The sequence below is a fragment of the Apiospora phragmitis genome (genome assembly GCF_038363925.1).
Source record: "Apiospora phragmitis strain CBS 135458 chromosome Unknown utg000001l:1.0-2902119.0:1.0-2906034.0, whole genome shotgun sequence".
Classification (NCBI taxonomy): Eukaryota; Fungi; Ascomycota; class Sordariomycetes; order Amphisphaeriales; family Apiosporaceae; genus Apiospora; species Apiospora phragmitis.
Window position 1 is genome coordinate 590,887 of NW_027117399.1, and position 24,649 is coordinate 615,535.

Here is a 24,649-nt window from a genome sequence, read left to right on the forward strand (position 1 = left end):
CCAGAAAGAGGTCTACAGCTGCCAGTGCCAAGCACGGGTGCTGCGAGTAGTTGAGGCTGTGCTGTTTTTGCCTCATGGGAGGCCCCAAGCAGCCCAGAGTGGGGCGTATCTTGGCTAAGCGACTACCTAAACCTTATTCGGTTATCGGCCAATCACGAGGCCGTCATGGCCGATATAAGGAAGTGGGGCCTCTATCAAGTTCCTGCTGAATACAGCAGGTCGGGACGACTAAGGAGTTACATGAACATGTGGTCGGTCTGCAAGCTCTAGAACCATGCCATGCATAGAGACGGCCGAAATGAAAAAGAGCTCTAGAGTTTGATATCCCGAGATAATTTCGCTGCAGTCAGTCGAATAGCCAAATGGCTCAACCTCCACCCGACATGGATCGTTTCCACCCGAGTTTCCGTGAAGCCGGGTGGTATTGTGCTGACTTGGGAATGGATCGAAGTCGAAGAAAGGACAGGGCGGAAAAAAAGAGAAAGCCGTAGGATATGGGATCCGAAGGCATAGATTGTGTGTATCGGAAGTTTGATCCTCACGTGTGTTTCCCCCATTCTGGCCTTCGTGATGCAGGGCCAAGAGGTCATGTTGTTCTGGTGCCAATAAGGGGCGGAGAAGTTCGAAAGAGGGTTTCAAGAGCTGGAGGTTGGAAAACAGTAATGGGCGATGCTGCCTCGCGTTGGAGGCCTCGATGGGCTATGCGTGCTTGGCATACGTCCTCCGTATTGTCGTTGTTTCGATCGATTCCGTATCCACTGCACGGGTCGATCCTCCGAGTCCGGGCATGCACCGGCACATACACCGGCAGTGCAGTATGTACTTTGCAAGTGTCCCTTGTGTAGGGAGTGTGAAAGCAAGCAAAGATAGTTTGAAGCAAGGTAGTTGCTTTTCAACTTTGATGAAACGCCAAGTCAGCCCAGCCGAGATGAAAACCTTGCAGCCAACAAGCACCAGCAGATTACATTCAAAATCCGTCGATTGTCAAGTATAGTGCTATGAAGCCTCTTTACAGCTTCCGGGGCAGGGGTCTACATATTTATACACTGGCATCAACATTTACCACGTAAAAGATAATTTGATAGTGGGTTGGTTCTGTTCACCGGTTTCCCCTGACCGCCTCTTGTGGGTTGAGTAGAGGAAAATGCATTGCTAGAAAAAGGAATCAATAACGCATTAGTTATTATGCCAGATAGGAAGGTAGTGTTGTCTTGGTAGTCATCCTCGAAACTTTTACTAATGGCGCATCGTATCCTGCCCAGGCCAAGTCCCGCGGATCGCACACCACTGCAGCAGCTGGGCTAGCTCTTCACTAACCTCCTTGGCCCTTGGTATCTCGTGCCCCCGCCATGATTGTAGACCTTTCGTATGTAGGGATCGCACAGCCCCGCCAGCTGGATCGACGCTGGCAGCCTGGGGTCCTTCTCGCCGAAGACGTGGACCGTGGGGATCCTGATCTTGAGCTCGGCGGGGATCTTGTTGAGGTTGAGGCCGAAGCAGTCGTCCGAGTCGAACTGCGCCCTCCGCACGACCGAGGCGTAGTCCGTGAGCTGCCACCGGTCCCGGGTGACTTCGGCCGTCGTCTTCTCCAGCAGCTGCTTCTTGGTCCGCACGTCCAGATTCTCGACCTCCTTGGACACTTGCACGCCCAGATCCTTGAGCGCCGTGATGGGAACGCCCCCGCATATGAACATGGCAAACTGAAAAGGGGGCGGCGAGTCGGGCTTGTACCACTGCTGGTAGAGCATGTAGCTAGAGACCAAGGCGCAGCCCTGGGAGAACATCAAGACTCCATTGTATGGTCCATTTTGCTCTAAAACTCCCCTCAGCCACTTGTGACCGGCGCAGATGGCTTTTATATCGGTCCCCTCATAGAAGGCATAGTGAGGCGGCTCGTAGAAGAGCGGGGTGTCTGGTGCCGGCGATGATGGCTGCGGCCCATCTATGAAGTCAAACTCGAACTTCGGCACCGCTGTTTCCAACTTGGAGCGCAAAGAGGCTGTCGCAGTTAGTTGGTGGCTGTGGAGATTGGAGGCAGTGCAAATACCTGTCTGTGACTTGAAGATCCGGCCGCTTGTCCCTTTACCATGTAAACACAGTATTTTCATCTTCGTCTTGGTTATCAACATTTGGCCTCACTTGCCTAATTAGTGTTGTATTAGACAGTATATTGGTGTTTCCGAACGGATATTACTTGGCAAATGATTTCTTTTCTAGTTGCAACAGTCCCTCCGACCAAAGTAGAAATATTACACCGGACATCCGAAAATGCTTCACGGAGCTCCGGCCGGCTTACCAATATGCACCTCCTTACAAATAGGCACTTGGCCCTTGTTCAAACCATTCTTCGTGCGTTCTTGCAAGAATGGGTTTTCATTGTCCTCTATTACTGGTGTCGACCAACTTTGTTGGGGAATACCCATTTTCCACCAAAGTCCGGAATAATACCTTATGACATCGATTGCGTACAGAGCAGACCTTTGTATACGAATTCAGCATCCTACAACTCGCACTGTTAATTTCAATTCTCTTTCTGGCCTTTTCCGCTGCAACTACCGAAAAGGGGGCAGAGTTAACCAAACTTGCCTCCCTTTTGGCCGCGGGTTCTGATTGGTTGAACGCCACTATACACTGCCACCTCTCGCCAAGCATCATGATAGGCTGAGAACCGCAAAACACCTCACGCTATGGAAATTCGAAAAACCTCGACCCGTCCCTCATCTGATGGTACCGTATTACCAAAGAATCAGATCACGTCAGAGAAGAGGTCGGACTCGGACTCATCAGTGCATTCGATACTAGTTTGGGGCTTGGATAATCCGCTAGTGCCCTGGTCTGATACTCAGCCTCCGAGGACGGTGCTGACTCGGCCAAAACTGACACCTGATGATTTGACATGCGCATCAATGTGAAGTAGGACTTGCGGTGAGATCATTAAATCCGATCACCTGGTGTAAGGCGCCCAGCCCACCGAAGCATCCGCGAAGGGGCCACGCGGGCGTGACTCGTCATCTAATCCGCGGTGAAGATGACGCCGATATCAACCGCAAGCCCGGAAGACTTGAGAAACACTTCCGAACGATGAACATCTTTTTAGGTCTTCTTCTGAAAGGACAATCGCAGGTTGTTCTTGGGAGGTATCGCAGGACGTTCACTGCAACGCGCTCCTCATTCATCTATTTCAACGCCACTCTGTGTCCAGCTATGTAGCATAGGTAAGATTGCACACTGCATGCAGTTGGACAGCCTAATCGTGCTCGGACAGAGGTCCGATTGAGATTCGGAAGAAAAAAGAAACACCTATTTCTCCGGATGCGTCGCTCTGCGCGTCGGATCTTCCAATACGCGGATCGGGTTTGTAAGTTCCGGTCTGCAACATTTAAGAACAACCGAGTCTGCTTAAATCAGGTGCCTATTAGGTCAAGATGACTCAAACGAATCAAGCAACTAACACGCTGTCGGTAGCATATCTACGGAAACGCGGCCCCTGAAGCAAAATTGGTTGAGGGCCAATCTTGCAACCTTGTCGAGTCAGCCGTATCGCACTTGAGTCTGGCATCCGCATCAACTACTCCAAAGGCATATCATCCTAAACCTGACCGCCAATCGCGGAGCGACACCGTCCTGGGTTTCGAAGATTCAGACGGAGCAAGGTAATCGGCAGCCAGGCCTGCCTTCAGCCAAGCCCACCTTCAACCAGTCGCTGATGAGACCTTGCACAAGCTTGGCAGTGATATGTTTTTGTGTCAAAGTGATTGATGGGCACCCGAGTCGGAGGCGCATCTGAGCGTGAGGTAGTTGCAGACCTTGCGCGATAAGCAGCGCAAGCAATCGTGATTAACCATAGTTCAGTTCATACATGTTGCCTCTGCCGAGCATTTTCTTAGCTGCGAAAGCATCTCTGGTGCTAACAAGATGTTGCTTCAAATGACGATCGCGAAGTCGAAAGAAGCCGGTTTGTGATTCGAGGCTCGAGCCGATATGAAATAGCCATCGACTAATCTCACTTTGAGTGCGGTTGTGCTAGCTGTCTAGGAATCATGAGGGACCGAGCTTGCAAGTGATATTCGAAGGACCAGAGAAGGAGAAATACGGTTCCTGCATGGATCCTGTTCGAGCTCATCAGACACTGCAGTATGAGGAGAATCCATACATAGCACTGGCAGAGTTAGCCCCCCCAAAATGCAAGTTCAAGTGACATTGGTTGTCAGACTGGTGATGTGATATCAACAATAGAATCGCTAACGACATGATAATGTGCGACAGAATCAATCGTTATCAAGAAGTCACGTGTGACGGAATAGATGACAGCCGGATAGCTAGTCATTCTGAGTAAGAGCTGGGTGGCCGGGGATGATCGGGTTTGCATCGCAAATAAACACCTAGAACCTAGGCGACGCTGGCTTATAACCGACCGGAGTGTCGGTCATAAAATTTGACATTGTTCACACACCCGAGCAGAAAAGTGAGGGAATATCCGAATTTGTCGCCTGTGTGACGCCAAGACGCCGGAAAGCGATCTGAACATTGGGCTGACAGCCTGAGATGGGATGGCTTTAGTGGCGCAATTGCATACTTCTTTCCGTCTGCAAGTTGAAGTGCCTGGTCGGTGGATGGGCGGGTTGCTGTGCGCGAATTATTCAGAAGAAGTCCACCGGTGCAATCTTACACCAACTGCTGATACGGACTTTTCTTTCAGCAACTTTGACGTCTTCTCATTCTATAAGGCCTGTTCTGTTGTCTCTAAAGTTGGGTTATCTTCGCTGATTGCGGATCAGAGGAACAGCAGATCCGATCTGGCTTTCGGGCGGGGTACCTAAGACGGTGAAGCTGCAGGCACTTTGTCAGGCAAAACGAATCAAACGATTTTCTCAGACACATCCGCTAGGCCGCCCCAGAGAGCCCCAATTCCAGTCATGGGATGGTCTCAAGCCGTGCAATGCGCTATGCCCCAGGCCCAAGAAAAAAGAAAAATAGCTTGCATCATTTGATCTCTTGGCGTTACCCGTTGCTATTTCCTAATATTTACCACCAGCCCTTTGTTTAGCAAATTACGACTGTGACCTTTTCCTGTTCTTTGGAACCCCCCATGCGAACCAACATACGACCTCGCCTAATGGATCAGTAGAACCCGCGATATCACCCCCGTTTTTTAGTCGACCATGGCCTCTGGAAGGCCTCAGCCGACGCGGACCAATTCCCGCCAGGGAGCTGATCATGCCCCCTTGACACCGAGCGGTCTACGTCAGAGCCAGACACTCTCCTCCACGTCCTTGCACCGGGAGAACCAAGACGAGACCTATTCTGCCTCTCCACCAGACGCGACAGACGTTCAAGACTACGAAGTCTCTCGACCCGGTCCGAGTTCTCCAAAGTCTCCCGACGACTCGACCGAAACGACCTCACTGCTCCACGAGCATGCACACTCCGGTCCGTGCAATCATGGCACCTTCTCGCCCGCGCAGAGAGCCCTATGGGCAGCAGCTATAAGACGACGACCGATACCGATACCGGCTCAATCGCGGGTTCGGAGCAGGACGGCGATCGCGCTGCTAGGATATCTTGGAAGAGAGCCCTGTCGGCCAAGGTTAAGAGCAAAAAGATGACCAGCTCCGGCGCTCTGGCAGAACAGCACGGATTCAAGGACTCTCCGCTGATGTACCTGTCATACTATGTTCCTTGTCTGATTTGGATGCGACAATACAACTGGACCTGGCTCAAGGGCGACCTTACGGCGGCCCTTACGATAGCGTCCATGTATCTCCCCATGGCGCTTTCTTACGCCGACAATCTTGCACATGTTCCTCCGATCAATGGTCTATACGCTTTCGTATTCAATCCTCTCATCTATGGGTTGTTGGGAAGCTGCCCGCAGATGGTCGTAGGGCCTGAAGCTGCAGGATCGTTGCTGATAGGTTCCATCGTTAAGGGCAGCATCGACTCGGGAGCTGGCGATGACAATAACGGTGTCTTGCAAGCCAGAATCGCCGGCGTTGCCGTTGGAATTGCGGGTGCGACTGTCTTCATCATGGGAGCATTCCGTCTGGGCTTCCTGGATAGTGTTCTTAGTCGACCTTTCCTACGCGGTTTTATCTCGGCCATTGGCGTCGTTATTTTTATTGACCAACTAGTCCCCGTACTGGGATTGACCAAGGCTGCTGGGCGCGCAAGTGCTGTTAAGCACCCCAGCTCTGTGGATAAGCTGAAGTTCCTATTCACCAACCTCGAGATATCCACAAGCTTTCTGCCATTGTGGGTGTTGTGAGTTTTACTGTTATTATGGTGCTTCGGTAAGTAAACCGGCCCAATCTCAACCTGCTCGAAGCTCACCATGTCACAGTGAAGTAAAGAAGCATGTTCAGCCACGATACCCTTCTATTGCATATTTCCCTGACCGCCTTATGGTTGTAGTATTGTCTGCTCTGTTAGCTTGGCGACTGCAATGGGACAAGCAAGGCGTTGAAGTCCTTGGAAGTGTCGAAGCCGCATCTGGCCAAACCTTCAGATTCCAAAACCCATTTCAGCTGCAGCACATGCCACACATCCGTGAAGCCATGGGGACCTCCTTTTTGATCGGCATGCTTGGCTTCTTTGAGTCCTCTGTTGCCGCTAAAAGTCTTGGCACCGGTGATGCCATCGAAGGTATGCAGCTGAGCCCGAATAGGGAACTCGTCGCTCTCGGTACCGCCAATCTTCTCGGTTCTTGCTTCATGGCCATTCCCGCTTTCGGTGGCTACGGCAGAAGCAAGGTAAACAAGTCCACGGGTGGCACAAGCCCTATGAGCTCCATCTTCGTTAGCATTATAACTGTTTTCTGCATCATATTCATTCTGCCTTGGTTCTACTATATCCCGGTAAGGAGGATTCTCCTCGAATTAGAACATCAAAACAACAGACTGACGACTTCTAGAAACCTGTGCTTTCCGCCCTGATTATAGTGGTGGCTTATTCCTTAATAGAGGAAGCGCCCCATGATATCTCGTTCTTCCTTCAAATCCGTGGTTGGACCGAGTTGGCGCTCATGGCCGTCATTCTCCTGGTGACAGTTTTCTTCTCGCTCAACCTTGGTATCGCCATCGGTATTGGATTGTCTCTTTTGCAGGTAATTCGGCATGCCACACGCCCGCGCATTCAGATCTTGGGGCGTATTCCTGGAACGGACAAATTCGAGAACGCCGAGGAAAACCCTGAGCACCTAGAGTTCATTGAGGGCTGCCTTATCGTCAAGATTCCAGAGCCCCTCACTTTCGCCAACACTGGCGAGTTGAAGAATCGGCTTCGGAGACTGGAACTTTACGGCACAGGCAATGCGCACCCTGCTTTACCACGCCTTCGTCCCCACAAGAGCAATCGCAATGTCATATTTGACATCCATGGCGTAACGTCACTGGATGGCTCTGGGGGCCCAGGTGTTGGAGGAAATTGTAAGGGCCTACCGCGAACGTGGCGTCCGGGTCTGGTTCAGTCGCTCGCCCAGCAAGTCCAACAAGATCTGGTCCCTACCACAACGAAGTGGCATTGTTGAGTTGGTGGGCGGAGAGCGTCATTTCGTGCATGATGTCAAGGATGCTCTGCGGCTGACCGAGTCGGATGACTTCGAGGAACAGAGCGCCTGCGCAGCGGCAGGCGACACTACCCCACTCTAAGATTGTTCCGACCCTGGTCGCGCATGATTTCACGAGTTACACACCATATCATGCTCAGCATTTTCAGGCGTAAGGTTCATCATAGCGGCTGTCCATTTGGACTGCCAGTTTACATGCACGTTTAGATATACATACAGTATAGAGTAGCTGAGCATAGCGCTGAGACTTCTTCAATAGTACCACGAGCGTATCTACGAACACTTACATCTTTGCCTAGTGTGTTACCTTTTTCACAGGGGGTTTATTGATCGCCAGCATGCTTGTGGATTTGATTTGAGTTCTTCACCAAAGAGTCCGAGGCTTTAGTCGATCATACAGAAATACAAGATTCAAAATCGTTGTGGCCAGCTAACCAACGCTGGCCATCAAGGTCTACCTAATTCGATAGGCCATCTTGGGGCAATTTAAATAGCCACTTTTCGAACTCGTTATCACTCAAACCCTTTGGTATCTTGTCCACACCCTGTTTCCATTGTAGCTTGCCACTGTACAGCGGATGGGCCTTAGGGTTCTTGACCCAATCCATGGTCTGCGCAGCCTCGGGGCTGTCCTTGCCCTCGCATGCCACCGTGGCCTCGTAGTCCCGCTCAGCGAAGACCTTGGCGCGCGCCTGGTCGCCGTTGGCGATGGCGATCTGGAAGGCGTCGTGGTACGCCCGGCTGACCCAGGCATCGGTGATGCCCTCCTCACGCAGCAGCTGCAGCTTGCGCCAGGCGTCGTGCAGCATCGCCTCGGCATGCTTCACAATGCGCTTGCCGTCGCCCAGCTTCTCGTCCAGGTCGTTGATGTCCTGGCGCCGCCGGTCGCTCGCGTCGCGCGGCAAGCCCGGCGGGAGCGAGCACGTCGCGCACGCGCACGCGAAGCCGAAGTGGTCCTTCAGGATCGCCTGCCGCTGCGCCCAGGGGAAGAGCGCGGGCAGGTACGTCAGGGTGATCTCCTCGCCCGGCGGGATGTCGCGCGCCGCGTGCACCGTCATGCGGCCCAGGTCGGCGCGCCACTTGTTCTGCGCGTTGGGCACGCAGGCGTGGTTGATGCGGCACGCGGCCAGGAACAGGCCGGCCTCGGTGGCGCCGCCGCCGCCCATGGGGTGCACGTTGGTGCTGGCGGTGCCGACGAGGGGCCCGTTGGCCTTGTGGGCGTTGTCGAGGGTCAGGAACTCGCGCGCCTGGCTCTTGGAGGCCTTCTTCAGGCCCAGCGCGATGATCTGCTGCATCGTCTTGACGTCGTTCACCGTCGTCGGCACCACGAACAGGGGCGCGTCCGCCATGATCCGCTCGCCCCGCGCGATCTTCCGCAGCGCCACGGCGCCGTATCCGGCCCCCGGGACGGGCTTCACCACCCACATGTCCCCGCCCATATGGTTGGCGGAGATGTTGGGATCCCCCTTCTCCGGAACCGTCGCCACGGCCGCCGAACCCTCGCGGGGCTTTTCGGGCTCGTCGGAGATTTTGAGGGCTGCGGCGCCCTTGACGACGTCATCGCTGTTGGGGGCCATGGTTGCTACCATACAAATACTATGTACTTCCTGTATGAGATATATACATATATATGTCCGTAGGCCGCTGAAGCAGGCTATATGAGGCTATAGCGAGCAAAGAGGTACAGGTCTATAGCGGGGTTGCGGTACAATCTCAGCCGCTTCAGTGAATAATTTGCACCTTGCATGTCTCCACGTGGGGGGAACGACCCCCACCTCGTGGACTACCCCTCTAATTGCATAACGATCCTCCACTGATCGCCTTTATTCAACAAGGCACTCTGCACCAGCACTACTTGCAATAAATCGGGATTGAGCCCATGTTCATTTCAATGTTGAGGCCTCCGTCGCAGGCCGATACTCGTTGTGTACGGGGACGGCATTGAATGTCTCGATGCCTGAGTGAAACGTTCTTGCATCGTTGCTCCATTGAGCCATTTTAGGCAGCACGTTCGTGTCACTCTCATGGATTCCGCGGCCCGCGAAACAAGCTGCACTTCGAGTGCTTGCGACTGGGAGGTCGCCGAGACGCGTCGAATCTATGACCGTGTTGCTCCATGCGCGTCCCGCCATCCCAGGCCAAGGCCCAGACTGTTCAGCCATTTCTGATTCTCAATCAAGTCGCTGTCAGCCCAATTCCGCACAAGTCACATGGTATCGCGCCCGACTCGCGCCCAAGCCCGGACCTGTCAGGCGATCGGTCAACGCGTCTAGCATCAGATAATCGCACCATGTCTGGAGGCTGAACAGCATTAGCCGCGCCATGTCGCCGGGCCTTGCTGTCACAGTCGGGCCAGAGATGTGTGTACGCGCCTGTAGCTGTCGACTGCGATCCGACGCGTCCGCCATCAACATACCTCCAATAGTTTAAATACGATGGAATCTCAGTCACAATCGAGAAAAACTTCAGTACTACTCTGCGAGCTTTGAGCATACATTGTGACTGCCTTCTACTTGTCCAGTCCACTCATAACCGGTTACTTGCAGTCATGTCGCCGAGCGTCGACCTTGTCAATGAGTACCTCGCCAAAGGATCATGGAAAGGAGCGGAGAACGCAAACTCGACCTTCTCCCACCAGGGGCTGATGCAGTATCTCTCCAATCACATCATCGCACAGTACTGGGTTGAGAAGGTCTATACAGACGAAATACGTCAATACGACCGCGAGAACCGTTTCCATATTCACGATTTCGGCTTCCTCGGCGCTTAATGTTCAGGGTGGTCAATCGAGGACATCCTCCTTCAAGGATTTGGCGGCGTCGATAACAAGATCCAGCGTCGACCACCCAAGCATCTCAACACCGCCCTTAACCAGCTCGTCAACTTTCTGTTCACCCTACAGGGCTAACTGGCCGGAGCACAGGCACTTTCTAGCTTCGACGCATACCTTGCGCCCTTCGTTCGGAAGGATGGCTTGACGTACCCTGAAGTCTTCAAGTACGTGCAGAGCTTCGTCTAATCTCTCAACGTGCCTACTCGAAGCGGATTCCAGGCCCCATTCACCAACGTGTCGATGGACCTTGTTTGCTCGAAGAAGCTTCGAGATCAGTGCGTCGTCATTGGCGGCCAACTCAAACTAGAATGGGTTTATGCGGAATTCCAGGAGGAGATGGACATGCTCAACAGGGCCTTTGCCGAGGTGGTGATCCAGGGAGATGGGGACGGCAATATATTCTCCTTTCCGATTCCGACCTATAACCTCTGGGAGGGGATCGACTGGGAATCCCCGCGTTGGAAACCGATCTGGGAAATGACGGCCAAGTACGGGATTCCCTATTTCGGAAACTACTACAACAGCAACTTGGACCCCGAGGACTTTCGGTCCATGTGCTGCCGTCTTCGTCTCGACATCAGTAAACTTCACTGCCGAGTGGGTGGCCAGTTTGGCGCAACCCCTTTGACCGGGTCTTTGGGTGTGGTCACGGTCAATCTTCCGAATATAGCTTATCGCTCTAGCGGTTCCAAGGACAGATTCATATCAGAATTGTCGGATACCTTGAGGGTGGCGAAGGACTCCCTAGAGATCAAACGCAAGACGGTGGATGAAAACGAGGCTCTGTATCATTATGCTGCACACTACCTTTCTGCAACAAAGCATCGCACCGGATCCTGCTGGACGAACCACTTCAGCACCATCGGTGTGGACGGCATGAATGAAGCTCTGGTTGCTCTGCTTGGCGAGGGCATTGACAAACAGAAAGAGTTTGCACTTGAGGTCTTGGAGTTTATCAAAACTCGGCTTCAGGACTTCCAGGACGAAACTGGCAACTTGTACAACCTGGAGGCCACCCCAGCCGAAAGCACGTGTTACAAGTTGGCAAAGAGAGACAAGAAACTGTTTCCGGAGCAGGAAATCCCAACTTTCTACACCAACTCGACCATGCTTCCGGTGGACAGTACAGATGACCTCTTTGAAGCTCTTGGGCATCAAGAGAATCTTCAATGTGCCTACACTGGTGGTACTGTCTTCCACGCATTCTTGGGCGAGCAACTGCATAGTTGGGAGCTGGCCCGGGACCTGGTTAGGATATTGACAGCTCGATTCCGCATCCCCTATGTCACCCTCACGCCGACCTTCAGCATCTGCCAGACGCATGGCTATCTGCCTGGTGAGCAACCGCAATGCTCAGTCTGCGGTGATTCGACGCTCGTTTATTCACGCATTGTGGGCTACTTCCGTCCAACCCGGGACTGGAACAAGGGCAAGGCGAAGGAATTCGTCGCCCGCAAGACCTACCGATACATTACGAACTCGCCGACGGTGGGCAATGGGAGCGGGCTTCTGGACCTGGAGCGTCAGATCGCCGATATTGCTGACCTCCCAGTGGCAGGTTACATCAAGAACACGCTCAGCGACTATCCCGGTAAAGTGCAGGCGGCCATAATGTTCACATCGCGTTGCAACCTTGCCTGTCCTTGGTGCCACAACGGGCCGTTGGTTCGTGACGAACGCGACGGTATGACAAGCCTCGACGTCTTTAGGCATGTTTCGTCCACCACGCACAAGTCGTTGGTCATTTCCGGAGGTGAGCCGACCATCCACAAGGGCCTGGTACCTTTCCTGCGAATCCTCAAGAACGCCGGCATCAGCGTCAAGCTGGACTCGAACGGCACGGCGCCCGACGTGCTGCGGTAGGTGTTTGCGGAGAAGCTCGTCGACTTCGTCGCCATGGACATCAAGTGCGCGCTGGAGAACTACAAGGCTGTGACGGGCAAGAAGATCGACCCGCGCGTGCTCGAGGACAGCATCGAGCTGATCAAGGCGAGCGGCGTCCCGTACGAGTTCCGGATGACGGTGGTCCCGTCGCTGGTGGACGTCGAGGACCTCTTCGAGGCCAAGCGGTTGGCGGGCGGGAAGCTGAAGCTGCAGCAGTTCCGCAAGGGGGAGACCAACTTGGCTCGGCGCTACAGGGACCTGGAGCAACACACGGACAAGGAGTTCAATGCGCTGGTCGCCCAGTTGGCGTAGAGAGGGCGGATGGGGACAGCTCTGTAGCTTTCCTCTTCATTGGCATGTGATTGATTGTAGTTTGGGCTTGGGAAGTGTAAGGTGAGTCTGGTAATTACGGGAATCGGTCACGATTACGATGGGAAAGGTTGGGTTTCCACATGGGATCGTGCTGGAGATTTCATTGAGAACGCGAGAATAGGGTCATGACTAGATTACGAATAAATTGCAGAGGTTATATCATATTCCCATCACACTCTTCGTGCGCTTCCCTCGCATGCGTTGGACAGAAGCAATGCGCTCGTGGGCGCGTGTCTGCAACGTCGAGTAATTACGTGAGTCTCGCATATGAAATCATGTCATAAGGGCTGGTTACGAAATGGATCATCGATGTAGCATCTTTTATGGTGTACATGTACATCAATAGATATCTTTGGCTTTAGTGGAAGAACCGTTGAACTGTACATCGTCCTTGACCTTTGGGTGGTTGCCCCCCCAACCCTGGCACCAATTCCCACGCCATCTCCCTTTACACCAGGAAAGATCTCCTTCTCAAAAACCTTCGAAACTAAAACAGCTTTTGCCGCGATAAATCCAAACAACCTCCTAGTGCTGAGAGTGTCCGTCAGAAAACACCCTTGAGAGTGGTTGTGGATGTCCTACTGGTGAAACCCCGCTCCTGTTTCTTGAAGGGGTTTTCTTCCAGCGTGAAGCATTGACGGACATCAATCATAAAGCACTTGCAGCCATGAGCAAACTCAACTAATTAATGATAACCAACTAGTCAATTCATTGCATCCAGCATTGTCGGATGCCAACCACAATTTGACGCCCATCCCAGGTAAGTGGCGTCGACCAACCCATGGACTTCACGTCGTCAGCTCAGACCGATTGATCAGGAGCATCGACATGAACCTGGGCTATGGTATCAAATCAGGTATCTCGTGAGAGCACAATGCCTCTATGGGACTGAGCAGCCCGATAAGAGATATTGTTGAGGGGTTTGGACCGCGAAGCTCCCTTCCCTCTTCTGGCACCTCCTTTGTAGTCCAGAAATCAGGCTGTATGCGATGTCGAGACTACAAAGTTGGTATTTGGCAAACCAGGTTGCTGCTGCTGCTATGGTGCAGCCGGCATACTCTGGGCTGTCCTCTGACATGTTTTGCCTTTCATTTTTGTACATCTCGCTCAGCGCTTCGACTTCTCGGGAGATACTATACAGTCATTGCCACTGGCTCTGCACTATCGCAGGGCCCATTCGGACTTTTGTGGCCGTATGTTTCGATCTCAAGGGCGAGCCTCGTCTCGTTATCTGTCGTGTTGCGCTCACTTTTCGTGGTGCGAATGCTCCTATGTTGTTGAGACCTAGCTGCCCGTGCTGCTCTGGATTGAGTTGTCTGTGGAGCGTCTTCGGTGCTGGTTGTGGGGACTGCTGCTGCGCCGCTAGGCGACCCCGACGTTCGGCTTCGGCTAGCATTCCCGCCGCAAGCGAGGCTCGATTGGGCTGTTCGGTTGTTTCTCCGGCGTACCCGAGGAGGTGGGCTTGCGGTGGATGCCGTCTCTATGCTGGGTAGAGGAGCTGCTGCTAGGCTGGGCGACGCCGGCATTTGGCTTCGCTCAGAATTTCCGCCACGCGAGTGGCCCGGTAGGGGTGCCCGGTTGCGTCCTCCGTTTGCCCGGGGAGAGGGGCTTATGGTGGATGACGTCTCTCTGCTTTCACGGTGTTGTGGCGTCTGCTGGGGACTTGATGCCGGTCCGTGGGCAATTGACCGATGGCCTGCCGTTGATGCTCGCGTGGGCTGTGGGCTGTCGGGTGCGTACAGTTGATCGGGTTTTTCTTCTTCCAGCCTGGAAACCACACCACTGACGAGCACCAGCATGTTGAACCTGCTGTCCCCCGTTTGACTTTGCGAGATGGTATGAAACCCATTACGTTCATTCTCATTCATGGCATCGTAAATTCTCTGCTTGTCGAAGGATGGGGGTGGTGGCCTAAGGGGTAGCAACGAGGTTCCCTGGGCTGGGGCTTGGGTTGGTGACCGAAAGGGTGGCAACGGGGCTTGGGTTTGAAACTCCATTTTGATCTTTTGGATGCAAATTGGTGGGCAGGGAATCAATAGTGCTAGAGATTTTTCACGTCACGGTATTGAGCTGTGCGATTTGTTGTGTATTCGCAGAGATTCAAGAGGCTTGATGATTCAAGAGTGTGGGTGGTTATCGTCTTGTGTGGTATGAAAGACTTCGAAGCAAAGTATCTGAGACGAAGGAAAATATTTTCCTTAAGTATGGGAAACCCGATTGAAATAATTTAGAAAAGGGGGTCATCTCCAATAATATAGCAGCCATTTATGTCTTTCTGCCTGTCCTGTCCCTAACTCAAATAACTCAAATGTGTTATCCTTCCTGGCTTCATGTGAAGTTTAAACCTGGGATTTGATGGTCACTCACAGAACACCTGAGTCCACTTTTGGGTTTTCTTTAGCGAATATGACATATAGGGATGCTATATTACTTCCAGAGGATGAGACATCGTGGTGCATGTGAGCCTGGTTTGGCTCCCTTCGAAGACCGTTTACATACAAGGCCATGGGCTTCCTAGACTCGTGAACTTGAAGGTGGATTAGGCCATATTAGTGGGTCAAGGTTTTGGGGAAACGGTTAGTTTTACGAGGAACGGGTTCTTTACGGGGTCACAACATCGCGTGTGAGGTCTAATAATTAATCGGGCAGGGCCAAACTCACGGAATATAAGCCCTAATGAGCTCTCAAAAGGCGGTTTCAGTATCTATGTGTTTTAATTGTGATGTTATGTGTTCTATTCCTTGACGGAAATATCCAGCCTTGGTTGGCTTCACGGATGAGGCAACGATGAATATGTCAGCCCCTATAGCTCACAGTAGGAATCTTGAGATTGCACTGTGAAGAATCAGTAACTCAAGCGAGTTGTGTGACGAAATCCTCCAGCGGAACCAGGACACCATCCAAGACTTCCTGGAGAAACTTTTTATCACCAAAATCTGCTCGAGGCGTGAAGGCGCAGTCGATGCATCGTCTAATGGCTTCTGAGATGGGTTCATCGAAGTCCTCATACACCGTCTCCTGCCATCGCTTGGCCGTGCACAGGTCGGAGTAGTCGTTGGGCTGCCCGTTGCTCAGATATTCGTTGCGGAAGGGCTGTTGCTCCAGGCTCTGCTGATACAGGAGCTCGAGTAAGATGACGCCAAAGGCGAAGAGCGTGGCTTCTGTCCGCTGCCTCTTGGAAGCAACCGCTGACTTCAGTGTACCCGACAGCGATTCGTGGTGGATGAAAGATTGCGTCCGAGACACTACTGAGCCTCCTGGGTTCCTCATCACCTGGATATCATCCTTGCCTAGCCCTCCCGGGACCCACTGTGTTACTCCAAGGCTTAGAAATGTTCGAAGGATCCCAAGAGCTGTGACCATTCGTTCTTTCAGAACGACTGCTGAAGAGGAAAACTGGTTCAGTGACATGATGCTCGAAGGGCCAGTGCCAATCTGGGAACTTGACTCGATCTTCAGAACGATGTGTGCTGGTTCCTCTGTCTCCAGTATTTCCAATAACCCTCCATCTGTGAGAGGGGCTGTCATGAGATAGCATAGCTTGTCGATTACTAGTGGGTCGGTTTGAACCGGTACGGCAGCATCTGGAGGTTTGGGTTGATTGAGAAATCGAACCTGCCTGGGTGGCATCGAAGTCACGACTTGAGGTGGGCTTGTCGCGTTCCCAGTGGATGAGCTGGCCGTTAGGGCCGTCACTGGTCTTGGGGTCTTGCGCATGGCAGACTTCAGAGCAGACTTGACGAGTAGCTTTGACTTGTCTTTCCAAAGCGACTCCGTCATCGTCCCAGAGGGTTTCACAGCGGTCGAGATAGTCGCTGGAACGGCTATGCCTAAACTGTGTTTGTTTGCCTGTCTGATGAGACTTTCGTGTTGGGCTTTAGTTTCGATATGGTGGCTGATCTCAGAAAGGTGATCGAGGGCTGTTGGCGCTTGTGGTCCCACCGACGCCTGTAAATCCAAGCTCCTGAAATCGCGTGTCATGAGTCGAGGCCTTCCAGGTTCACCCAAGACGATCTAGATCTCCCCCTTCATTCTCGACTCTGGGGTTGACACACGTGACCACGTTGTCGATATTCCAAACAAGTGTGGCTTGGCGCAGGAACAGTCCTGTATGCTTTGTAGTGACCTCAAAAACCGTACAGAATGGGCTTGCAAAGTTGTGTAGATCCCTATCTGGTTGTACGGCCTGTTGGTGCTCATGAGACTCGTTTTTTGGAGATGCAGATAGATGACATCGTTTGTCTCCTTGAGCCTCGATAGAATCGGTTTGCGCTTCTGGTTAATGCTGAAGAAGATTCGGTCCATCTCATACTGTACCCCTGTTTGCTGGGATAAAGTTACCTACAAACAGATTGTTAGTTCGCGGTGTCCCAACGGCTGTGTTTTGTGAAAGATACCTACCCTGCCGTCTTTTATGGGTAGCATGCCATACAGCTCGCTTAACGCTTTGCGTATGTGTTGAAGCCGACTCAAGAACCAGTCAAGGAATTGGTTTCCTATCTGATACTTGAGCGCGGCCTGGAATTCCTCGCTGGCCCAGATCGGCGAGTTCGACTTGAGAAATGCGGTGCATCTTTCGTCATCGAGATTGCACCGACTCAATAATAGTTGCATGTTCTGGACGAAAGAGTTGGACTCGTTCTCAACCGCCCAGATGAAGTCCTCGAATTCCGCCTCGTATTCCCACCACGTTTCTAGCGACGCCACATACGATTTTAATATCTTAAGGCCCTCCAGTGCGATAGGAATGCGCCAAGAACCAGCCCAGCAACTTCGATCCCCGACATGGTTATTATTTATAATAGTGTCGAGAGGTAGCCCAAATGATTCGGCTTTCATGCGGTTTTGAACTTTTGAAACGCGTTGTCGTAGGTCAGTTCAAAATGAACATCCGCCGGTAGTTCAAACTTCACGACAGGCGAGAGCAATGTCGTTTAGGCCCCAGCCTCATTTGCCCAGGCTCTACAAAGATCACATGAGGCAATATTCTGGTGAGGGGTCACAACGTATCAGCGTCGAGTATTACTACCTTCCGCATGAGTTGATCCGACGCATGAACGGGTTTTCGGGAAAGTGACATGACTATTGACTCAACTTCTGCCAGATTCTCTGTTTCATCACCAACTTAGAGTTATGCAATCCCCAATGATTTCTGAAAAGGTTCTTAGCACCTTTACACAGTTGGATCGGCTCTGCTCCTCAGTCCCCCCTGTTACCGATACTGCCCTCAGTTCCCCTGATCAGCTGAGGGCTCGATTTCGAGTATGCCGGGAAAACGTAGGTGCAAGTCGGCCCCTAACATCAAAAGCCTCGTTGGACTATCGTATCAACGATGCTCCTCCAATGAGAGAAGTAGCTGTAGGGAATTTGGAGAGGCTTCACGGCTTAACTGTACGAGGTGAGAACTGCTGACGATGCTTGAGCAAAGTGCCTGTCGTTAATCTGACCCAATTTAGCAACAAAAATTGCTCTAGTAGAGCTACCTAGCAGGACTCGGCACATTCATGGCTCTTCAAAGGTCATCGTAACGGAGTTGGAAACTCTACTATCCAACAGCAGCTCGGCAATCAGACAACTGATGCGGCTGTCTATGCTCCTCCGGCGCCAACGTCCGAGGGGGCGACTCCCGAGCTTTCGATTTCAAACATTGATCCAAGCCTCGATATCAGGCATTTGAGGGATAATTTTCCCAAGGCTAGGGACTCTGGATGGCTTGTCACTCGACTAGGGACCTGCAACACACAGAGACGAGATGCCATCAAGTACCGCCAGCTTCACCGATCAAAACTAGCGAACCAACGAGACGAACAAAGCTTTAGAGAAGTGGTTGGCGATGATCCGTCCACCATCGCAACGACTCTTGAGGCCGGCGATCCGAGCGCTGCAATGGAAGAGATGATGCCGGATAGACACACATTAAGGACAGTGGCAACATCCTTCGCCAGCATCATTCCAGATGACAACTCTGGAGAACTTAGCGTGCCTCAACTCACCAACCTGATCCTCGATGGGATCGAGCTCCAATACGATGATGAGATAGAATGTCCTTTTTGTCGTACCATTCAGTTATTCACTAAGCCCTCAGAATGGAAGTAAGCAAGCATCGTGCCTGACATAAAATGATTTCTGAGATGCTGACTGGAAGCTAGGCGTCATGTCTTCTCTGAGCTTCGTCCCTATGTATGTACATTCGAAGATTGCGATCACGAGCCCTTCTCGACGCGGCACGATTGGTTTAGCCACGAGACGCATTGCCATCGCAAGCGATGGGTGTGTGATCGATGCTACGAAGGAGTCTGTGTCTCTAGAGATGGCCTGGCGAGCCATCTGAGTCACCATCATCCAGGAGCTGTCACAGAAGCTCAATTGCCGTTCGTTATTGAATCCTGTGAGAAACACCAGGATGACTATGGCGAAGGTGCCTGCCCTCTTTGCAATGCATGGGCTCCCAGCATGAATAAGGAAGAAAGCAAGTCGAAATATTGCCGACATCTTGGCCGCCATCTTCAACAGCTTTCTCTTTCAGCCATCCCAACTTGGATTGATGGACTCGAAGCCCGAAACTCAACCCTTAATCTGACAGAAATCCCCCGCGATTTGCAGCTGCCAGGTACAAGACCAACTCGTATTTTGGTGGGCTTTTGGAGTAGATCTTCTGCTGCAGGTAAATCTGAGATAAGCATGCTGTCATGGGTGTACTCGGTGCAAATGAGAATTTTCGTGTGAAATTGGTCCGAGAGACAATGGACGGTCGATTTATTGACGGCAACTTCCCTACTAAAGCAGGAGCAGTGTGGATTCCCTACGAAGACGTTACTTTGCTTCCTGGTCTTCGAGATTTGAACCGCTATGAAGTACAGGAGTACTGCCGGGTCAGACAGTACCAAATCGACTTTGGGGAGAATGATGAGAACCGGGTAGCAAATGAAGATCAGGCAGTGTATGAGGCTCAGCGAAGATTCCGTGTTTCATCATGAGGGAAGTGGTATTGACCAGTGATCATCTGGGTTGGCTAAATGAGAATAACACAGGAAAGACAGTCTGTAGCGAAGCACCCATAATGAAAACAAGTCACATCATATCTCGTGTTCACTGATGGATATAGGGATGTAGATAGGGACTTGCGGTACCATTCAAGACAACTCAAACACAGAAAACACTGCGAAATCTGCACGCAGTGACGTTTTCATCCACGCGGATGTGATTTGTAGACGCAGACTAGCTTGGCTGGTTTGATCAAGAATTAGGCAGTAGATACAAAGAGCCCAGCAAATAGTAAGCGGGTCGCTCTTACCACCCTTGATTCCGCGTCCGTACCCTTTGTTGCCGGAGCCCTCGAGGAACCAGCCGGCGCCATTTCCGTTGCAGTTTTGGTCAATGGTGCCCCTCATGCGATTGTCCCACGCATCGTAACTACAAGCCTGCACACCGGCCCAGTTGCAGATGTAGGCCTGTTCCTCCTCCGTTTGCCACCAGTAGATTTTGTTCGCTGGCATCTGGTTATTGTCGCACCAGCGACCCAGCTTTTGGCCCGCATCGTGCCAGAAGCCGTAATCCCCAAATTCGTTCGCGACGCACTGTGTCAGGAAAAAGATGTATTGGTCAGCGAATCATGGACGTAGCAAACATGAGGGGGCTCGAAGCTTAAAGGAAGAAGAGAGAAGCCAAAGCTGGGGGTTCATGGTGTATGGGTTGGGCCAGAGACGCAAACTTACACCCCAAGCATCCTTAGTCCGGATCGGATCATCATGAATTACGGGAGCGGAGGTGGAGATTGTGTCGAGAACGAATGGTGATCCTTGAACCGGGTTTCCATCGAGATCCGTGATGTTCAGAAGTCCATGGTGGATGTCTTCCATGTCAGCCATGTAAGCACAATCAGGGAGACTGCCAGTGATGTCGTTAAAGGTGGCCGCATTGGCACCGAGACCGAGGAGGAAGAAAACAAGGGCGAAGATGAACTGCATTTTGTCGATGATGCAGCGAACAGGAGAAGATGAGTGTATTTTACTTGACGAGTGTTGTATGATGGTTTCTCCTCCGTGAAAGCTTGACTCGTTGATGTTGGTCGTGTCGGAAGTGGTTGGTGTGACTGGAGGTTGAGGAGGAGAGATTATTGTGAGGAAGGAAAGAAGGAGTGGTTGAAATAATCGTCGGCAGTTGAGATAATTACCTTTAAACCGATGATGGAGCAGTGAATGCAAAGGAGCATTGAATGCAAAGGTCAGTAACCAACATGTCGAGTCTCACTTGGTACTTCTTGTAACGGAGAACTTACATTTCTTCCACCATTTTCCTATACATTGCGCAAACACTATAATGGCCAGTCCCTTACTTACTACTCACGCTCTGGTAGGTCGATAATCAGCTGGATCTTCACCTGGGGAACACACGGATATGGTCTCAAGCTACCTTGTCCTTCCGGGCAATCCAACACGGGTCGTATCTCTATAACCGTATTCAGAAAATACGAATATTCTACGAGTCACAGGGAGATGGAATTCACCGCAGGGTATAGTATAGGGATTGCTAAAAGGGGTAGTAGAAGTATACAGATGTTCGAGTTTATGGTAAATACTATCTCGTGGTGATTTCGTAGGACTATTTGCAACTGTAACTAACCGACCCAAATGGTTGATAATGTTCATAAATAGTATGCTTCTCATGTAAAATCAATCGTTCATTGGTTGCAAAGATGGCGAAAACACAGGCACGGCTATCTCGTCTCTCAAGACTCAGCGACCTGGTCTTACCCCTCCTCAGAAAAGGATGGGCCGTGCATGAGTATCATGATCCGGAACAAACAAAGAGATAAGTAATCAAGCTACGAATGCCACGGGCAGGGAGAAAGTATCCAAGGGGGAAAGGGGCAAGACGGTCAACAACATGACCTTTTCAACTATCTGCCTTTAACTGAAATGATATTGTCACTTTTTCTCTCATTTTCCAAGTTCCCAGGGCCGACTGTTAACACAATCTTCTAGCCTCTTTATAGGAGACCCAGAGATATCCACTTTGTATGACTGTAATCTACTTAGATAGCAATGGAACGAATTTGTGGCGTCTGCTCGTCGTTATGCGTCAGTTACTGCGAGGAAACCGATTGCGACGCGTTCCAAACTGGGATTTAAATTAAGGGCAATGTACAGATATGTTCGGATAGGTCTGCTGAGCCTTGTTAGCGGTGCTAGGATCTCCTTTTCTAGACTACTCCTCTTCGAATTTCCTTTGAAGTAAAGGGGTGAAGTAACAGAACAGGTAGCGCAACCGCTAGCGAGTGAGGCGGGCCCTCCCCGAGTTTATCGTACGCCAAGTAGGTATGCGCTTGGTCTGACTCAAAACATCCGTCCCAACTTCCAAGTGCTTATTCCATGTCATGGTGGCTTCCCGGTTCGGCAGCCACTAGCCCGCGGCGCTTGTAAAATAAAATCGAGGAAAATGAAATTCCACGACTAAGCCCTGCCCGGCGTCGGCGTCGGCATCGGATGAGACTGGACCACGTTTCGGCCATACCACGTCCACGTCTCATCTGGCTGTCGGACATGCCAGCCGATGAGACAGACCACGGCGGTCTAGCCTGCTCGCTTGGCTGCTTACCACGCCCATCGCGGGCCGGAACAATACCAAGATCGAGCTCCTACGTTGCCCAGCCTGATGCAACGAATACTCATGAGGTGTAACTGGCGACCCGGTCGGATAGAGAGCAGGCCAAGAAAACGGTTTACGGTATTTGATTTAAGCATGGAGCGTTTCAATCTGGCTGCGGTATAAAGCCAAATGCAGTCTTCGCCCGATTCCAAGTCCCTTTTTTGGTTGTCAGACGGATTATCAAGATAAGTGGTCATTAATCGCGAAAATGGCTGGAGGTCCAAAGAAATCCGTCAATATCTTCAAGCTGAAGAACCTGGGTGAGCCCAAAAACGTCTGTAAGTCTTTCAAGCGGTGAATGAATCTCCTCCGTCTCCAAATTCGGGGCCATCGCCCTTCCCTCGTCTCAACATCGTTGCGCACAGAAGACCGGGGGAAATAAAACCATGAAACTGACAAGATTCATCCAATAGTCAATTGGCGCCTATGGTTCGCCGTTATCTCCTTCGGTCTACTGGGGCTTCTCGTGGCGTAGATGAGGGCCTGATTGCAGGAGCCTTTGGCTCAGCCGACTTCCAGAAAACAATCCGGCTCAGCTCTTACAGCCTGGTCGAGCAAACAAACATCAAGGGCAATGTCGCTGCCATGGTGCAGCTCGGGTCAATTGGCGGTGCCCTCATGTTAGTCGCTTCCTGCTCTGCCTGCCCGCCTCCAGAACTGCTTGGCTGATGAGAATCCATCAGTGCTTTCGTTATCTGCGACCGCATCGGTCGGATCTGGGCTACGCGCCAGCTATGCTTTCTGTGGATCTTGGGTATTGCAATATTCATGGGAAGCAATGGTAGCCTTGCCGCCATCTATGCTGGCCGGTTCATTGCTGGCCTAGGTGTTGGGCAGACTGCCGTAGTCGGTCCCATCTACATCGCCGAGATTACACCTGCGTCCATTCGAGGGCTATGCACTTGCATCTTCACGGGTTTCGTCTACTTAGGCATCGTGTTGGCTTACCTTGCCAATTACGGTGCTCAGGTGGGCCTGGGTGATTCAACACACGCTCGCTGGGTTCGTCGGCTTTCTGACTAAAGGGGCTAAAGAAACTCGCTAATACTATGTGGCAGCTCGCCCCAACCAGTATCCATATCGTTTTCGCTACAGTCATCTTGGTAATGACAGTTTTTCAGTATGAATCTCCCCGTAGGTTCCTAGCGCTTTCCATGTCAGCTTAGCGGGATAAATGCTTACAGGTTTCATAGGCTACCTTATCAAGGTTGGTAAGCCGGAAGCGGCACTGATAAACATGTCTCGTCTCCGGAACCTCGATACTACAGACCCATATCTCGTTCAGGAGATGAAATCCATTCAGGCTGCTCATCAAGAGGAGCTCCTAGAAACGAGTGGCATGGGATTCTTTGGTGTCTTGAAAGAGATGTTCTGCATACCCAGCAATCTGTACCGAGTATACCTCGCCACCGTCGCCCAGTTGATGGCGCAATGGTCTGGATCCGGTTCAATTACTATCTATGCTACGGACCTCTTCATGCTTCTCGGTTTCAACGGCGAAAACGAGTCATTGCTGATCGCCGTCATCTTTGGCGTCGTCAAACTACTGTCGGCCGTTTGTTGCGCCCTCTTCTTGGTCGACGTGATTGGGCGCAAGCGGTCCTTGATGGCCGGCATCACACTCCAAGCCATTGCCATGATCTACGTCGCCAGCTTCCTATCGGCAGTGCCTCAGCTCGGCGTGGCCGCGGACTTCGTATTGCCCGAGGCTCTGGTCCCAGCGAGCTACGGCGCGATCGCGATGATCTTCCTCTCCGGCATTGGCTGGGCGCTGGGCTGGAACTCCATGCAGTACCTCCTGACCGCCGAGCTCTTCCCGCTCCGCATACGCGCCGTCTCGACCTCGCTCGCCATGACGGTGCACTTCGCCAACAGCTACGGCAATTCCCGCACCCTGCCCCATATGCTTCTACCCACGGAGCACGGTGGGCTGGGACCTGCCGGCACGTTCTGGTTCTTCGCCGCCGTCACCATCGTCGGCGGAGTCTGGTGTGGGTCTCCATCCCCGAGACGGCCGGCCGCAATCTGGAAAGCATGAACAGGCTGTTCGAACTCCCCTGGTACAAGATCGGTCTTTATGGCAATGCGGATGCGGACCGGGTAGAAGTCTTGGATCGCGATCGGACCCCTGACACTGACACCGCTACCCTCAAGAGAGTACATGCTAACTTTGCCGTTGAAGAGAAGCCGGGAAATGGCCGCAGTATAGTCTAGGCGCGTATGTTTGAAAGAGAATGCGACGCACTTGTTTGAACACATGATCTTCAGGATCCCACCTCCTCTAAATGCACCAATGACGCTTGGTGTTCTTCCATTATGTGATACAAGCTCCGATGCATCAGCAACTT

At 52.0% G+C, this 24,649-nt stretch overlaps 11 protein-coding genes across 11 annotated transcripts; 6 read left to right on the plus strand and 5 right to left on the minus strand.

Moving 5' to 3' along the window:
• Positions 1–1,301: 1,301 nt before the first annotated feature.
• On the minus strand, positions 1,302–2,108 carry PG994_000175 (EF-hand calcium-binding domain protein; the record flags this gene model as incomplete). Its single annotated transcript, XM_066851584.1, has 1 exon — positions 1,302–2,108. The coding sequence occupies one exon, from the start codon at positions 2,106–2,108 to the stop codon at positions 1,302–1,304; it is 807 nt and encodes a 268-aa protein (XP_066722216.1).
• A 3,054-nt stretch (positions 2,109–5,162) lies between these two features.
• Positions 5,163–7,646, plus strand: PG994_000176 (SWI/SNF-related matrix-associated actin-dependent regulator of chromatin subfamily A member 3-like 1; the record flags this gene model as incomplete). The annotated part of the gene is made up of 5 exons (XM_066851585.1): positions 5,163–5,430; positions 5,466–6,261; positions 6,341–6,854; positions 6,911–7,378; positions 7,410–7,646. 5 exons carry the CDS (start codon positions 5,163–5,165, stop codon positions 7,644–7,646), a joined length of 2,283 nt encoding a protein of 760 aa, XP_066722217.1.
• Positions 7,647–8,022: 376 nt separating this feature from the next.
• PG994_000177 (uncharacterized protein) lies at positions 8,023–9,141 on the minus strand (the record flags this gene model as incomplete). The annotated part of the gene is made up of 1 exon (XM_066851586.1): positions 8,023–9,141. One exon carries the CDS (start codon positions 9,139–9,141, stop codon positions 8,023–8,025), a length of 1,119 nt encoding a protein of 372 aa, XP_066722218.1.
• Positions 9,142–10,112: 971 nt separating this feature from the next.
• PG994_000178 (anaerobic ribonucleoside triphosphate reductase) lies at positions 10,113–10,334 on the plus strand (the record flags this gene model as incomplete). The annotated part of the gene is made up of 1 exon (XM_066851587.1): positions 10,113–10,334. One exon carries the CDS (start codon positions 10,113–10,115, stop codon positions 10,332–10,334), a length of 222 nt encoding a protein of 73 aa, XP_066722219.1.
• A 303-nt stretch (positions 10,335–10,637) lies between these two features.
• Positions 10,638–12,260, plus strand: PG994_000179 (uncharacterized protein; the record flags this gene model as incomplete). The annotated part of the gene is made up of 1 exon (XM_066851588.1): positions 10,638–12,260. The coding sequence occupies one exon, from the start codon at positions 10,638–10,640 to the stop codon at positions 12,258–12,260; it is 1,623 nt and encodes a 540-aa protein (XP_066722220.1).
• A 33-nt stretch (positions 12,261–12,293) lies between these two features.
• On the plus strand, positions 12,294–12,593 carry PG994_000180 (uncharacterized protein; the record flags this gene model as incomplete). The annotated part of the gene is made up of 1 exon (XM_066851589.1): positions 12,294–12,593. One exon carries the CDS (start codon positions 12,294–12,296, stop codon positions 12,591–12,593), a length of 300 nt encoding a protein of 99 aa, XP_066722221.1.
• Positions 12,594–13,786: 1,193 nt separating this feature from the next.
• Positions 13,787–14,650, minus strand: PG994_000181 (uncharacterized protein; the record flags this gene model as incomplete). Its single annotated transcript, XM_066851590.1, has 1 exon — positions 13,787–14,650. One exon carries the CDS (start codon positions 14,648–14,650, stop codon positions 13,787–13,789), a length of 864 nt encoding a protein of 287 aa, XP_066722222.1.
• Positions 14,651–15,506: 856 nt separating this feature from the next.
• Positions 15,507–16,433, minus strand: PG994_000182 (uncharacterized protein; the record flags this gene model as incomplete). The annotated part of the gene is made up of 1 exon (XM_066851591.1): positions 15,507–16,433. One exon carries the CDS (start codon positions 16,431–16,433, stop codon positions 15,507–15,509), a length of 927 nt encoding a protein of 308 aa, XP_066722223.1.
• A 1,365-nt stretch (positions 16,434–17,798) lies between these two features.
• Positions 17,799–19,630, plus strand: PG994_000183 (uncharacterized protein; the record flags this gene model as incomplete). Its single annotated transcript, XM_066851592.1, has 4 exons — positions 17,799–17,915; positions 18,213–18,745; positions 18,803–19,263; positions 19,446–19,630. 4 exons carry the CDS (start codon positions 17,799–17,801, stop codon positions 19,628–19,630), a joined length of 1,296 nt encoding a protein of 431 aa, XP_066722224.1.
• Positions 19,631–19,796: 166 nt separating this feature from the next.
• Positions 19,797–20,620, minus strand: PG994_000184 (uncharacterized protein; the record flags this gene model as incomplete). The annotated part of the gene is made up of 3 exons (XM_066851593.1): positions 19,797–19,821; positions 19,971–20,230; positions 20,369–20,620. The coding sequence occupies 3 exons, from the start codon at positions 20,618–20,620 to the stop codon at positions 19,797–19,799; spliced, it is 537 nt and encodes a 178-aa protein (XP_066722225.1).
• A 1,889-nt stretch (positions 20,621–22,509) lies between these two features.
• On the plus strand, positions 22,510–24,515 carry PG994_000185 (uncharacterized protein; the record flags this gene model as incomplete). Its single annotated transcript, XM_066851594.1, has 6 exons — positions 22,510–22,579; positions 22,777–22,921; positions 22,985–23,303; positions 23,360–23,435; positions 23,495–24,276; positions 24,312–24,515. The coding sequence occupies 6 exons, from the start codon at positions 22,510–22,512 to the stop codon at positions 24,513–24,515; spliced, it is 1,596 nt and encodes a 531-aa protein (XP_066722226.1).
• Between the last annotated feature and the right edge of the window lie 134 nt (positions 24,516–24,649).